The sequence below is a fragment of the Cottoperca gobio genome, chromosome 15 (assembly GCF_900634415.1).
Source record: "Cottoperca gobio chromosome 15, fCotGob3.1, whole genome shotgun sequence".
Lineage (NCBI taxonomy): Eukaryota > Metazoa > Chordata > Actinopteri > Perciformes > Bovichtidae > Cottoperca > Cottoperca gobio.
The window spans coordinates 18,370,788-18,387,996 of NC_041369.1; the positions used below are offsets into that span (position 1 = coordinate 18,370,788).

Consider the following 17,209-nt stretch of genomic DNA (forward strand, 5'->3'; position numbering starts at 1 on the left):
TTAAAAAGTAATCCAAACATTTCTTTCAATAACCATCTGAGCTACACACTCAATGGAAAACTGCACTTCTCTGGAGATTCCATTAAATAACCTTTAAAGGGACTGTTTGTTGAAATAACAGGCATTTCAAGTATTTAGGGAGAAAACTTTAGTGTTAGCAAACAGCAAATCTCTGTTAGGTTTATATGTCTGTGGTGAGCTGTAAAACACAGAGGCAGTGAATCAGTGTCATAAAACGCCTCAATATAATGTGATTGATTAGGGGCGGAGGGTTGTATTAATGGCTCCTGGTTTAAATGGTGTGGCTGGATGCAGGGGAGCACCTCTCAGAGCCGCTGCTTGGGGAATGGAGAGACTTCAGGGACCGGGATCCCTGCGGTGCGACGGAGGTTGGGGTAACACAAGCCTCTGTCTCCAAAAGGCAATTAGAGAGGGGCATAAAGATATGGAGGGCAGTCGTAGCTCTCCAAGACTGGACTGCCTTGTGCAGAACAGGAAACAGTGAGTGTACAATTTAGACTTGTAACCCAGAATTTAACGTAGACCAATTGTTTTCAGTTAAATGAGCACCGTGTCATTTCGATGCATGATTGACACACATTGTTGACTGATCTAAAAATGAATGAAGCTCATGCAGACCTTACAGCATCGCCAGACCCATTATGTGGCAATTCTTGTTGAGCACAGGGACGTAGGCGAGAAATGGTGGGAATATCCGCAGATGAAAACAACCTCATCCTTAAGGAACACCCATTCTCTAACCAAGGCCAGAGAGTGTAACCTCCATTGAGGTCTGTGTGATCTCTCCACTCCACTTCTGCAATGATGTCTCTGGCTGTGAGTGAAGCCCTTGAGAGTCCAAATTTACTTTACTTTACTTCCACGTCTGAAGCCACACCAAAGTATTGCAGCCTCCAATGAGGAGCTGAGATGTGAAGAAGGAGTAAAGACAACTTGAGGTATACTTCCTAACGACAGACACCAGCCAGCTCGTCGTGTCGTTTCCTCCTCTTTCTGTGAACCACTTCACATCATCCTTATCAACTCCCTGGTGCCCTTCAAAAGCAGTATCCTCAATATGCTGCACACACAAAGACCGAAGCCTAGAATATGTCAGCGCTGGTTATCTGACTGATTAAAGAGGCTTTACATATTCAGTGTTGCTGCATGATGTCACCCTGTAAATCCATCTACACATACTGAAGCTCTAAAGCCAGAGGCTGCATACCTCATTAACAGCTGATGAAAGATGTCCAGACATACAGGATTCATTCATCAGTGTCGAGGAGGAAATGCAAACTGTATGTGGAATGTAACTAAGTACATTTACTCGAGTAGTGTACCTAACTTATAATGTATATTTCTACTCCACTACACTGCAAATGGAAATATTGCACTTATTGTTACTTAGCGTTAGCGCAAATTAAGATTTTAACAGTTTAACACATGGACCCAGCAATAATAATCCAGGGGGCCATTAGGAATACTTTTTATACTTTAAGTACATTTTGCTAATACAATTTATGTACTTATGTTTAAATATTTGTGGATTAGTTTACTTAGATTCCAAAGAATGTGTTGTTGTGGAACATGTGGACGATAAAAGAGAAATAAAAGAGTCTATTTGTCTTTGGTTTTTGAAGCTTGGTGTGTCCAACATTCACTAACCTGTTTGCATGTTTACAGACAATCTAATTCTTGTAAATTATTATTATTTTTCATTCTTGTACAGTGTTTTCTAGGTTTTATTTCTATTTTAATGACTTCAGCAGTTAATGGAAGTGAACCAGAGTGAAGACTTTTCCTTCACCACAAGAGGGCAGAGCGAGCCTTGACGAGTGGACGATCTTTCCCTTAAACTCCCTTTACCCTCAGAGTAATTGTGCAGTTTGCAGATATATAAATCACGATACTGAATGTTTCTCCAAGAAACCTGAGCGCATTTTCAGTGTTTATTTATTTCAAGTCATCCACATAATAAATAGAGACAATTCAAACCAATTACACCAGACTGAAGAGGGGTGAAACAGCTCGACTTGGTTGGGTTGAAATTAAGCAGGCACTTAAAAGAAAGAAAAGGATTAGTGTGTTATTTAGTAGGACTACAGTGAGACATTCTTTAAATAAAACTATGAGGCAGCTTCCTGCTGCTGGGTTGGCCACACAGGTACACAGACTAAGATCAGGAAACATCTAAAAGCATATAAAAAATAAATCTGCTGCACACAGCTCTATTCTGCAAACACAACAAGCCGTCGATAAAAACTAAAAACATTAACAATCTGAGGAATCATTAAAAAGTTAACATGCAAACGGAAGTGTCTGAACTTGAATGTTTTTGTTTTCTGTTAAACTATAATCCAAAATGTTTGCATGGTGTTTATACAGTATACTCATCTTCAAACAAACGACTGCAGGTTTAGTGAACTCATGTGAGCCAGTTAGTTCCCCGTCTGTCAGAAAGCTTATCGTTATCTGACAGAGCCCTATTGTTGAAGCTTTTATTACTACGAATTACAAAATGCATACAAGCGTACTCCTTGTTCATTTCCCCACATCCTATAGTTTCACAAATGTGAGTCGACAAAGTCTGCTTTGCTGAAATGTAGTTTGCAAAAGAGGCCGATTCAGGCTGAAGTGATGCATCAACTGTTTGTCTGTTGCGCTTCTTCACAGTCACTGTAGAGTTACATGAAAACTACATTAGCTTCTTAATTACAGTCTGACTGAATGTGGCCACAATACATTTGGTCTTGCATTATCTCTCTCTCTCACACACACACACACACACACACACACACACACACACACACTTGAACTTTTTGCATCTTTGCATCTTCTCCAAAGCCAGTCCAGAATCTTTGATTTACACTTTGCATTGGAGTGAGGATTTGATCTCAGACGATGCAAATAGACAAATCCAGAGTTACAATAGTGAGTGCATGAATGGAACACACAGTTTTGATTAGTAGATAAGAGAAGTGATGACAGGCCATTCCTCAGTTTGAACACTCTTCATCTCCTTCTCTTCTAGAGAGGAAACAGTTTGCAACCTTGACATCTCCCTTATTCTCTTGGCACAAAGTGGTTTACAAAAAGTCCTCCGTCACATCATTGAGCCTTTACAGGTTTAATTAAAGCTCCGTCATTGAATTCTAATCACCACAAGTTAACTAAAATGTGTAGTTTTGTTTGACAACATCAACTCTTAGTAAATAAATACATCGTTGTAAATGCGACAGCAGGCAGGCAGAGGGGGGGGGGGGGGGGGGGGAAACTGGGTCATCTTTGGCACGCGAGTGCAGTTCAGTGGTGACCCAACTTCTTTTATTTAGCACACTGACGGAGGAGCTCAAAAGGTGAGTTTATGTCCGCCAACCAACGCCTGCCCTTTTTCCTCCTCTTCTTTTTTTTTTACTACGTGTTGCACAGTTTCCTTTTTGAATCGCTGTCATCCAACCAGAAAAGCAAGTTTTAGTGTCCAGTTCAAAGGCTTAGACCTCGCTCACTGGCAGGTCAGCGTCATCCAGGTCCAGCGGCGGTTCAGGCATGTGGGGCTCAAAGCTGCTCCGCCGTCGCCATGGTGACTCTTCAGAGTTAATAATGGTGGTCGCAGGTGGTTCGCAGGTCACTTTGCCAGGCGCGTCTCCTGCAGGGACAGGCGTGCTGGCGTGCGGCTGTGACTGGGCCGTGGCAGCAGACTCATGAAGTGCTCGCTGTCCCATGCCAGGCTGCGAGCGTGTGCCGCACGTGACAGCAGCCCCCCACTCTGGGTAGCATGGTGGCATGGCAGATATGGGCGAGCGAGGGACGGGGGGACCCGCGGGGCTGCGGTAGAAAGTGGAACGGCCGTGCTCCTGCAGCAGAAACAGCAGGAGGACACAGAGAAAGCGAGAACAAAGACAGTGGTGGTTAGTGAACAACGTGAAATCCTGATGTGTGTGGTTTATTGGAGGAGACCGAAAGTGAGTTACAGACTTGGAATTAGCACCAGCATGTGGAGCCTGATGCAGCTTAAGCAGAGTTGGTACGGAAGGTTGTAGGTGCTGAAGAATGTAGCATTGCTAGAGAGTGGAGATGGTAGTAGTGGTACTAGTAGCAGTAGTAGAAGTAGTAGAGGTAGCGGGAATAGTGGTAGTAGTGTCAGCAGGTTTTAGTTTTGGTGGTCTCAACAAGATGAAGTGGAGGAGCAGAGTGCTTTAGGAAGCAGTGGTTGGTTGTTGTTCATTATTTCACAGCTTTTCATTGTCAGATTTCAATCTCTGAAACACAGAACAGAAGTGTGGGAACAAAGAAGAAACACAGCAGAGGTAGTGAAAGCAGAAAGCAGTAGCCACTGAGCAGTGGGGGAAATGTTGGTTAGAGAAACATCAAGACTCCAATACAAATATCTGTCAACTTTAAGATCCTGGATTTCGACACGTCGTTTCTCTCACAGCAGCAGTGATACCCTGTGACTTTACAGGCTTTGCGGAAATTCTGATCAGTAAATCCACAAAGTTTCACTTGTGCATCGCAAGATTTAAGAATCCATTTCCTAACAGGGACGAGGGACAACCACAAACATATTAACAGATGCTTTATGCTGAATCCAAAGGTCCAAAAATCAAGCTCATGCTGAATTTTAGGGGCTGTTGGACAGAAGGTGAGATAATATACCACACTGAAGACATCCAAGTAGCCCCTTGTACACTTTAAAAGCTTTAACAAACCCAAATATTCACATGTAAATCAACACACCACGATGAAAACAGTTTCTCTGGAAGTGTGGATTCAGCATGGGTGAGTCCTAATGTCAAGGCTGTTAAAAACATTTAGCACACAGAAGGTATAGGAAGCCAACATGGAAACAACTATCTTATTATCGTGTGTATCAGAAAGAGAAAAAAACATACAGGCAGCGAACAGGAGGGAGGAGGAGAGACAAGCAGGATGTCACACATCTAAGACAGGTACACAGCTGCAGCAGACTGCAGAGATAACAGGGCATGAAGGGAAGAGAAACACAAGGTGTGAAAGACACATGTACCCAGTAATAAAGACAGAAAGAACCAGGCTTAAGGAATACATAAGCTAAGTTGGTCAGGTAGGTCATGCAGCGAGTCTGTTTGTGCATGGATTGTACATGAATTCATGTATTATTCTTTTATTTTACACTGAAGCATCATCGAGAATGGTGAGGACAGGTGAAAGCTGAGCAAGTAAAGCTATACGGGAGGCAGGAAAGCAGTGACAGCAGGTCTTTTGGAGGTTAGATGGACATATTCCAGCTGTTTAGAGTCATTCCGTATAAAATATGACTTATTAGCCTTTCAGTGACTTGAGGTTTGCTAGAGTTTTGTCATCACATGCGAGGGAAGCTAAATCAAGCACACCTCAAGTCCTAAAATTCCTGAAACAAGATTTGATTAAATTGGGAACTGTCTGAGCGCTGAATGAAATGGGCTCAGACTTTGAGCTCAGCTCAGCAAAAAAGGAAAGCAAAAGGAGGAGGAGAGGTGTATGAGAGAAGCAGCGAGGACGAGGGCGTGAAGGGAGGAGCGCTTGTTGGGTTATCGCAGCCATACTTAGGATGTGGTTTTTTCTTAGAAAAAACGGAGCGTCAGATCTGATCTGCTCTCATAATGTCTACAACCACAGAGGGGCCAGCCAGTGAGTGGAAAACAGTATTCAAAAAAAGGTCAACTTATAGTTTAAAGGGGGGGGATTTAGACGAGCTGACATACGTGCTGCTGCACTCCCCGATTCGAGACGTATACCTCTGTATACAGGGGTTCGACAGCCGTCTGGCCTGCCGCATCTGCAACAACACAGTGCAAAGCAGTATTAGAGCAGATGGGCTGTCTGCCCACAGGGAGAGGAGGAGGTGGAGAGAATGTGACAAAGAAAGAAAATAAAGAGAGAAGAGGCACAGGAGAGAGGGGGGGGGGGGGGGTGAGAGGAAAACAAGCAAGAAAGAAAGAAAGACACAGGAGGGAAGAAAGAGGGAACAGACAGCGCAGAGGGGAACCAGAAGGGACCGACTGCGTCAGAGGACACGCTCTCCTCTGCAGTCAGGACTATGGAACGGGTTTCCTTCTCTCTTCTCTCCAGCTGCAGTCTGGCTGCCTGTCTCTATGCATGTAGGCTGCTGATTAAACTCATTAAGTGGTTTTAAAACTCAGCCAATGTTATTGCACAGAATCTGTGGTCTGCGATTACATCAGTCCATCATGTAGGTGGTGATGACAGACGAGTTACGTATCTTACGTACAGATTACATACTTCAGTTAAAAATCAGCATAGGGGTGCCTGCTGGCTCAGGGGTTATGGCGCCAAACATGCTCAGTTTGCGTCCATCTGGGGACATTTCTCTCTCTCTCTCTCTCTCTCTCTCTCTCCTCATTTCCTGTCATCTGTTGATTGTCTAATAAACATGGCCAAAAAAAGAAACAAAGAAATCTGTTTTTTGCTGCTGGGTGGTGACGAGAAGGGATGAGGAAAATATCAAACAGGATGTGCGAAGTTCAAGTTAAACACTGCAAAATAGTCTATAAAAAAAAGGTATAAAATAATCAATAATCATTTCCTTGCGGCTCTCCAAGACCGTGAGCAGAATACAGCTTCATCAATCTTGTTTTCGAACTATACAGTAATAATTATACAACATAGGGCAAACTCATCTATAAACATAAAACGTCTGCTACTCTGCATCTGTTTGAGACACAAAGTAGTTTCTCAGCATCTCTGTAGCTTGCTGCTGTATGAGATCACGTGAGAGCTATAAATGACATGAGTATAACAACACAAACAAGTCTAGTGAACAGTCCTGACTCCTCATACCACCTGATGTCAAGTTCTGCACATGCAAGTCAAGTCCGAAGTCTTTTCCCTTTTCCCACGGGTACATTTGAGGTCTCTAAATGTGTGACTCAAGTCAGATTTAAGTCTACCTGTAATGCCTTGATACTATGGTGACACTGTTGTAGTGTAGTGTGAAATACATACTGTGGCAGCAGACCTCCCAGGCCCCCGCTGGGCCACAATGGCCCCTGAGACAGCCTTGATCCAGCTGTGCATGTCCTCTGGGCTGTCCGCCTAGTGGAGACAAAAGAGCAGTGAGTGACAGAGAGCGTGAGGCAGTTTGGTCTGTGGAGGCGAGCAAGAGGGCAATCACAGTGTTTGTGAACATGTACGAGAAACGGCCGTACATTCCTTTTACCACAGAAAACATCCTACCTGGATGTAAAACGTCCTTGATGTGGTGACGACTTCAAACAGATTATCTCTCATCATAATGTCACTGCAACAAAAGTGGAAAAAAACAAGCCTATATCTTTATCTAAAATCAGGAAAGGTAAACACCATCCTCCTGGACAAAAGACATTTTTTTGTACAATGGGAAAATGTTGGGACATGTTAAATACCTCTGTTTGCACTCCTGGACTTTGTGAACTTCCTTCAGCGGGATCATTCTCAGAGGTTCTTTCTCCTAAAGGCAAGAAAATAACAGCTCATAAAACTTAAAGAAGCCAAATATTATCATTTGTTTCATAGGGACAGAAGACAGTGAACATTTATCTAGAAGTAGCAGACTCCAAACTAAAAACCCTGATGGTTGTAACTTTTCCCTTTTTGATACAGCAGACAGAGAGTCTGTGTCCTTGGCTTGTTGATCGCCAAATAGACGGATAGAGCTGTCAAATAAGGGCAGACCCGGACAAGGACAGGGTATGGGATGAGGACAGTATGTCTCTGTGTTTGTGTGTATGTGTGTGTAAGAAGGGCCAGGAGGTAAGAAGGCATGATAGGACAAGTGAAGTGAAAGCATTAAATTCCACAGACTGCAGATAAGACGTGTTAGAACTCGGGGACCGTGTGTTTGCTGTTACTCTACCTCAGACTGCGTGGTTGAATCCAATCCACATGCATCATCAATAAACACATTCCTTAAAAACATCACTTAAATCAAAGTCAATTACCAAATCTGACTTGAAGTAACTCATCGAGTTTTCTTCCAGTAGGAAATATCGCCTTTTCCAGTTCCTCATCTGGGGGAAAAGGGAAAAGATGTTTCCTTTGGCAACTCTTTATCACAATCAAGCAGAAATCATCTGACATTCCACAAGTCACAAGACTGTACATTCCCTCCCACATGAAGTCGCTGTGTATCGTTTGTGGATGACACTTTAATTGTAACGATGACATTAATCGTAAATTGCGTCGCATGTCCACGTGGAGGCTAAACGCAGTGCATTTCAGAAAGTGTGTCGTTGCACTGATGAAGTGATGAGTCGCGGCAGACACTCACCACAGCTCCCTGCTTGACGCAGTAGCCTGACTTGATGACGGTGTGCTCCTGAGTCGGCCTGCCCAGAAAGTATGGCAGCTGGCTGTGGGAGCGATGCATGGCCTCACGCTCCGCTCTGTCTGCACCGTCACCACTGTCATGCTTAAAGGTAAAGGACACCGGAGATATTGTATTTTGTCAGGGACCAATGTGACGTTTTCAAAATGCTTGTTTTGGTCCAAAACTAATAATCAGTTTCAAATGATATAACACTGAGAAAAGCAGCAGATTCTAAAATTGACTTGGTGATGAATGATGATGAAAATGTAAAGATGAATCCCTCTAGGCGTCCACAATCTTTGACTGGAATACATTCTGCATGTAATTACAGCATGTGGTGAAGCACATGTGCGCGTCATGTTTACCTGCGTCTGGGTGACGATGGGGACTCCTCCGTAGATCTCTGTCCTATAGGAGACTTGTTTCTTGGGTCCTAATACATCCGGCAAAGCCTTCTGGTTCTCTGCATTCTGCTGCCCATCAGGCAACTTTGGCACCTTAGGAACACACACACACACACACACCACACACACACACACACACACACACAACTATTTATTAAAAACACATTCAACAGAAAAATAAACATTTAGAGTATTTCAGCTGCAGGGTGTAAAATGCTCCTTTCTCCATGGCTAAAATACAGTACGAGACTTCTATGTATGCAGACGTTGACAAGCCTTTAACACATTTAATATCCATTTCCTTTCTGAATGGTTAAGGCCTCATGAAATACAATGGGAAAGGTCCTTTATCCCGGCACTCTATTCAACAATACAGCATCCTGTTAGTCATGCTCTGACTCAATCATATCTAGTTTCTTGAAAGTCCATTAACTCAATTCTACATGAGGGAAACAAAATCTCAGAGTGATAGAACATGAGCCAAACAGAACAGATGACTCAGGTATGGACTTTGTTCATCTGTGTGTGTGTGTGTGTGTGTGGTGTGTGTGTGTGTGTGTGTGTGTGTGGGCGTGTGTCTTACAGTAATCTTGGTGGCTTTATTGAGAGCGTCGACCCAGTCCACAGAGGTCCTGCTGATCGTTGGCCTGCAGGAAGAACTTCCTCATCCCAGCATTGATGACTAATAGATCATAAAAAAAAGAGCAGTGGGAACAATAAAAATAGTGAAAGTATATTCAGACAAAGTCAGACTCCATTCTCTACACTACATCATCCGATTCATTCTGTGTTTAATATGAATCACATGGAAACACACACTGCCAGTACAAAGAAGTACTATGGAGTGGGTGTTGACTAATTGCACTTTTGGCCTTTCTTGTATAAAAAGTATGAGTGCCAGCAGCCACGGATTTCTCTGGAAGTGAAAAGCAACTGGACCAAGGGACTCTCCCACACAGTAACAGCAGCATTCCCTCTCCCTGCCGATGATGACCCAGCTGCCTCTGTCTGCCACCACCTACCCACTTCTAACCATGACAAAGGGGGGAAAAAAGCCCATTGCTACCGACTAACCCACCAAATATTCTCTCACATTTTCACACCCATGTGAACATGAGAAAACCCCATTTTCAAAATCACAAAGAAATGTTTGGGTCCAATGCTGATTAGCTATGGATCAGGATATAGGAGCTGAAAGAACTCAAAGTCTCTCATTCTTTCTCGCACTGCCAGAAATCTGCAGCTCAAACCATCCTTGTGTTTCCTCAATTTCCCTTCGACACCATGGGAATGAATTACATTAAAGCTGGACTGGTAAATCTGGCGGGGGCGAGCTGTAAAAGACATTGGGAGCTCAAACTCTGTGGCACAATGAGGATCATTCTTCCTTGTTCTGCGTCTTTGGTCCAGCTTTTAGACACATGCAAGACTTCGCTCTCTTTTTTTTTTTTATTTCTCTGTAAATAAATGTGTCTGTCTGGTCTCATTCAACCTTCAAATGTGTCCACTGTATGTTTGGGGGAGGTAAAACTGCTTGGTAGTGGTGAAACTGTAGTAGTCTCTTTGGCACTGGGAAGACAAATCTGGGAGGAGAGGCATCAGATGTGACTCATAGTTACAAGAAACATTGTGTCCTGCTGAGAAATGTAGCCGAGCACCAAAGTTCACATCACTCTGGGTGTCTCTCCCCACACACAAAGAACAGACACATTTCCATCATCAGTCACAGACTGCAATCAAGCATAAACTTTGTTACAGTAAACACATCTGTAAGTGCAATTCCTAACTTTTCTAAATACTTCATCACCGTACGTTTCTAGTTGCTGGAAGATATTAGCAAAACATGTGGCATACAAACGGCAGTTTAAAAATAGCTTCATATGCCTCTGAATCAGGTTCTGATTAGGATGCCGGCATCCTGTCGAAACCTCAACAAGGCAACTGGTGCGCACACACAGCCAGACACACTCACGGCAATCAACGCACTATTTCCTGGTATTGAAGCAGATGGAAGACGAGGAGAGGGGCTAGTAAACAATAACAGGGAATAGAGGTTGACTGCTAAATGACCAGATGATGGCTCATATTTACGCAACATTTAGTATTCCTGTCTTGACGACACAGGGTGAGAAGACCAGGACAAAAGTCAAGATGAAAAACATATCTTTGTTGCAAAAGATTCACTAGTTGGACAACAAACATTTACAAACTACTTATTTTCGAGCTAACCCTATGGTTAAATATGTTGCAGAGCATGTATTAACATTAGTTGGCGGTAATGTGATGTACCAGTACAACAGACGAGACGACAAGGAGGAATGTCTAATTGCTGAGCATCAGATTTAAAAACATAATCCAAGAAAAATGCATCAGGTTGATTATAGTTCTGAAATCAAATAAAAAATGAGGCACAAACGAGACTAAAATAGTTCAACCTGATCACCACAAACTCAGATCACCAACTGCTGTGGCCTCCTTCATCTTTGTGTGTTGGCTAAACAGACAATGTGGAAGGAGGCTGCGTGGTCAATGGTGGAGACGGTATGTGGAGAGCGGTGCTTGAACCAGGTTGAGAGGGCAGAGCAGGACAGCAAACATTCCTCCCTTAGGTTGTATTAAGTGTACTCATCTTAGTCAACATGTGATTAATCCCAGCATCACTGCTGACGATAGCAAAGCACTGCAGGCAAGTTCTTTACTTTAACAACATGTACATTTATTTGACTTGTTGGGTCACCGTTTACACTTCAAAAAGCTTAGGAAATAACAGTGAACTCTTTCTAAATAGGTCTATATTTTTCTACTCCTACAGTAAACCGTCAAATCAGTATTCCTAATGCTGAGAGCAAAAACAGATGGCGAGATGGTGACGATCTGTGTTTTCTTACCGAAGCAGAATTCTGCCTTAGGCCTCAGCTTAGTGGCATCGCTGACCTAAAGGAGGACAAAGCTCACACAGTTTAGCTTCTCCGTTCAACCAAATACTGTAAATGAATTATATTTATGCATAATCGTATCGTGTTGGTGTAAGATTAGCTTCAGTGGTGTAATGTATTCTTACCTTAGAGATGTAGGTGAGTTTGAGGGAGCCAACACAGTCTGTACCAACAGGCAGGTTCTGTGGGAGAAAAACAACAACAAAAGTAACCATTTAGCAGGAGCCCTCGCTGGGGATTTACAACAGAATATGAAGTGGTGGGCGAGTGAAGTCAAGTTCTGAGGGGAAGTCAATATTACAGAGTAAGTACAGTATACTTTGAATGCACTCCATGATCGTTTATTTCAGTTTCTTGCTGTGCTTCTGAAACTACGGGATCCAGATTCAACATCATTAAAATTTAAGCTTTTTCAATCTATAAAAAGAAAGGGACTTGCTGAATTATTTAACATTTCTCCTGCGCCACATGATTTATGAATACTTCATATAACAGTGCACTTAGAAAAATACAGCAAACCAAGAGAACAGTGACACTTTAATAACTGTGAGACCGAGTGTCGTAGAGCAGAACCTCATGACAACTGTGGTCAATGTAAATATGAGTGGTCACTACATGGACTCATGTGGAAGCCACACAACTCATCCCAGGTTTAGACTTTACCTATGATGAACCGATTTACACAAATGTCTGCCGGTAGCTAAAACACAAACACACCATTAGCCCTGACCTACTCCTGGGCCTGTAATATGGGCCAAATTGCCGTCAGCTAGAATTACATAAATGTACAAGCCCTCCCATCCTTGTCTGGCTGTCTGACGATGGATGGAAACATTTAGCCTGCATCTAGTTTTGTGTTGATAATGAATGACGACAGTTTAGCTAGAAGTGGCCTGCAGTAACCCTGCAGTTGCATGAGAGCTGATCATCCACCCAGTTCACCAACTAACGTTAGCTGGCATGCAGTTGCCTGAACATTTGGTCAATTTTCCATCAACAAATGATTAAACATTAGCCTGTGCAGTCACCTGGGGGAATTGTTAATGAAAAATAAAGCTAAGAGCTAAGCTAACACAGCCCTGTGTAATTACCTGCGGGTTGTCCATGAACCACACCAAGCTTCCCTGCTGCGTGTCCAGTATGAAGTAACGACGCAGGAACTTGCCACTGCTCTCGCTCTCCTCTATGTCCAGGAAGCCACAAGTGCGGTTCTGTCGGTCCGTGTAAGGCATCTCGCTGCCGGGACATTCCCTGGCCTGCTGAGGCCAGGAGTGGAAAGGGGTGGGGGGGGGGGGGGGGAAGCGGGAGTGGGAAGAATTCCTGAAGGACAGAGAAGAAGTGAAGAGGAAAGGGGTAAATGAAGAACTTCAGTCGTCTTTGTGGAGAGCCTTGCTAGCGTAACCCTCTCCCTCTCCGTTTCTACTGTATCTCTGCCACCTGGAGATCACTAGGCTACAGCCTGCCAGAGGATCATGTGACACAAACCACAACCCCGCCTTTATCCTCTTATATCAGCCTCACCCAATCTCTCTCCGTGTCCCTCTTTTTTTCTCTTGAAACAGTCACTACACACTGTCGCTCTCTCTTCTCCACCCAGCCTGGCGTGCTCTCTTTCTCCCTCTTCTTTTGCAGTCCTCTCCTCTCTCACTTTCCAGCCTATCTCCTCCCAACTGCTCTCTCATCTGATTTGGCAAGCCTCTGGCCAGCCCCTTCTATCCCCGCCCTCCCTCCACAGCTGAGCACCCAATTGAGCAGGGGGAAAAGCATTTTCTTTTCTTTAAAACGCCACTGAGCTCAGCCATGTTCGACACAAAGAAACAACACAAACACCCTCAGGAACTGCGTAGGAGAGAATGTGCAATATTGAACCTGACACATCCCCTGAAACCTACAGCTCTTTGAAAATAAGCCAAAAAGTAAATAATTAGAGTACATCTGTTTAGTCCTACGAGTGTGAATGCACTCATATCAAACCTTGTGTGGGTGGGTGCAGCATTACTGTGGGCATATTGTCACATTAGCCTGTTTAAGCTGCTGTCCTTTTGGACTGAGCCTAAAATATGTGATTGAGATGAGTCTTTGGAAAGCAAAGATAAAGACGCTCTTTCTCCAGGACATTATGGGGACTGTGTGGGTGGATGGGGGCAAAGCCGGGACAAAAGGCCTGGTTGTTATGCATGGACTCTGAGCTGAGAGCATGTCAGTTAGCCCCTACATCTACCCGAGTCATCACAGGCACGAGAAAGGAGGCGACTATCTCAACCCTAGACAAATAGTGATTGTGATGCGGGCATGAGAGACGTCTATGTGGAGAGTTTAGTGATCCTATAAATGAGGTGATGTGCACAAGTTATTATGCATGCATGCTCATGCATTTCAGTGATGCAGAATAGATGTTGGAGAGAATACAAAACAATGAGAAGTAAATCAGTGGGCTAGTTTCAAAGTTCTTGTGGGAAAATGTGTATGCTAACTATAGTAAAAACCAATACTGGATTGTTGAGGTTGATATTACTGATATTTAAGAGTTTTAAAACTATGATGGATATATATTAGGCCAACATTCAACAGTCGCTTTGCTATTATTTTCTTGGGCAAACATTCAGACACAGTTTCTAAATCATCTTTGGCATTTCTGTACAACTATTTTTTGGTTACTTAGTGGTCGTCAAATGTACACACAGTAATTTAGGCCCATCTGTAATCATCTTATATCCGCCGGAATAAAACATGGTCGGGCCGATATATCTACTTTATAATGCTACCCCAATTCACACAACCTGTATGTTTTAAACTCAACTCATTCCTGCTACAGTAACAACCCATGACAATATGATGAGTAAGAATATATACAACATTATAACATTATGCATGTTTTCAGATCGTCAATCATTGACAAGGCAAGTCTTTGACTCCTCACCATTACAGTAATGGCAGGTAAGGAATGAAGCCAGTTTGGTTTCTGGTTGATAGACGTGACCGCATGAAGCTCACCACTGTGCTGGATGTGGCTTCATCGTATCAACAGTAATTCAATAAGAGATTGACAATACAATTTATGCAATCTTGTTTGACAATAATATTTAAGTGCATAACAGTGTAAGACTTTTACATGTATTGTTGAGTATAGATTACTATTAGATTTTATGATGGTATTTTTTCCACACTAATTACTTGTGTTATCCATCCATTGTGTTGAGGACAAATACACACAGTATCCCAGTTTCTATTTGAGTAGTCTAGGTTTTACATCTGGGTTTCTGAAGCCAGGATATGATGTTTGAATAATCAAACACCAGGATAACTAAAAAACAAATCATTGCTAGGATACTCGTGTACAAATGTGCACTCCATCTGTCTTTTCACAAGTGGGAGGTTATGGAGCAGGGCTTCCTGCGTGATGAAAGTAATACTGTTAAAAGACTGAGTAACAGTGAACAAGAGAAAGGGACAGACTAACAAAATAAATGAAAATATGCTAAGTTAGAACCATAAAACAGCAAAGATAAGCCAGATTTAAGGGCTAACTTCAAAGAAGGACAAAAGGCGGTGTGATTTTAGTTGACTTCTTTCTAGGTCAAACATTCCCACAGTAAACTCAGTATGAGTCTTTACATTTGCTGCAAGGCTTTGTCCACATCACATGGCTGCCAACTAGTCACACAGAACACGTCATAAAACAACAGTAAGGACCAGCTGGATATCCCAGTGAAGGGTCAAAATGTTCTTTTCATGATGTTATACTCCTGCTGTGTCATCAAAAGCCAACACAACAGCTGTAAAACAAAATGTGGAGCAGAAAGTGAAAGTGTTTTAATGCCGAACTAACAAATCTAGATGTTGAGGAGATCAAATGTCATTATGCACTACAGAAGTACTATGCATTTAGTTTTTAGAAAGACCAATAAAATAAATCTTCTATGAGAAAAAGCACTCGGGTATAAATGCAAGCAGCAATCTAGGGATTAACTAATTGGCACTCTACAGGTCAAAGGTGGGACAGGTCATTCCAGTTCAGGTGGAAAGAGTCATTTCTGGTAAAGCTTGCTCTGAAAGCAGCACATAAGGCCAGCAGGTTGCACAGGCTTTGGCCTTCACAATTACTCGGTCATGCAGGGTCCTGTTTACAACAGCAATATGCTCGTGTGCATTTCCGGAGCGGAACAAAATGTAAATGCTCACTAGGTAACTAGTAACACTGACTGTGACTTACCACCAGGTTAAGACTTAAAAACAACGAGCTTCAAATATCCACGCAGGATAACGTTAACATAACATGTAACGTTACAATCACAGACAGCTAACGTTATAGCTAGCTAACATTAGGCACGTCAGATTACCACAAAACGTCAACATTTGTGTTAGCAGCATCAGCGACTCTGGCCTGAAGTTAACTGGGAGCTCAGGTTAGCTAACGTTTCTTCACGCCACAAACTTGTAAAACGACTTATCTAACATTACAATAATTTACCACCTAAGAACTGGCACTCATGTGTAGCTAAACATGCTAACAACAAGAGCGCTTTACTGTTAGCTAACGTTATCTGACGTTATGGCCAAGAAGTTTTGTCATACACGATAACCTAATCTAGCTAACGTTGGCGACTCGTTTTAGCTAGTCCCGTACAATATAACTGGTAACTTTAGCTGTACGAAACAACAAAGCTACGGTAATTAGTTAAAACTGTTTTAGTTAAACGTTACGGGTTATCTTACCCGAGTGTTCCCTGCTGTAACGGCGACAGTTAACGGCCGTTGGTCTCGATGTTGTTGCGCGTGTCCTCTCTGCCTCAGCCCATCTCCACTGATCCAGGACAGACAGCGCTGCTGCGACTAGTGAGTGTGGAGCAGAGATGGTATATAACGAAGATGATCACTCTGTGGTAGTCCTGGCTGTACCCCCTCTCCCATAATCTCATCCCTCACAGGATATAAAGTAATGTTGTAATTCTTAGTTAATTATTTGAATGAAATGTTCACATTTGCAGCTAAAACGTTTTTAGATTGAGTTCCAAAGTCCTCTCCACTATGTAAGGTAATAAATTCTGATATCTATGTATCTTATCTATGTATTGCTTTGTTTAACAGCGACATTGTATGTTAATAAACATTCCTTTAAATCCACCATAAACTTTTTTTTAAATATAAGATTAGAATACCAAAGTTATTGAGATCACTAAGAAAGCAGATCAATCTTAATTTACTTTTTTTCTGATTTACTTAAAAGTAGTCCGATCTAAATATGTACATTTAAAAAATACTTGAGTAAAAACTGTTATTTTATATTTATAAATTATAGTGTTCTCAATGATAGTTACACCCTGTTGGTAGTTTACCACCTCACAGGGAACGCCAGCTTGAATTCATGCCAATAGGGAGTCCAAACCTTTCAGGCGAACAAAAAGTACAACTGCTATTGCTATAAGGGGTACAAACCAACAACAGTATAAATATAGCGCCACCATCAGGCCATTTGTGTTTTATGGGATACATTAGGACATAATTTCCAGTTATGGTGACATGCTTAATTTCTCTAACTC

The 17,209-nt window shown here is 42.6% G+C and overlaps 1 protein-coding gene across 1 annotated transcript; it reads right to left on the reverse strand.

The window, feature by feature from the left end:
• Positions 1-1,938: 1,938 nt before the first annotated feature.
• On the reverse strand, positions 1,939-16,523 carry LOC115019779 (pleckstrin homology domain-containing family A member 1-like). The gene is given in 15 exon segments (XM_029449366.1): positions 1,939-3,857; positions 4,896-4,970; positions 5,727-5,800; positions 6,988-7,077; positions 7,219-7,282; positions 7,407-7,471; positions 7,962-8,030; positions 8,291-8,431; positions 8,695-8,826; positions 9,317-9,358; positions 9,360-9,415; positions 11,622-11,667; positions 11,795-11,851; positions 12,761-12,989; positions 16,386-16,523. Coding segments are annotated over 14 exon segments (1,281 nt in total). The 5' UTR covers positions 12,902-12,989; positions 16,386-16,523; the 3' UTR covers positions 1,939-3,628.
• Between the last annotated feature and the right edge of the window lie 686 nt (positions 16,524-17,209).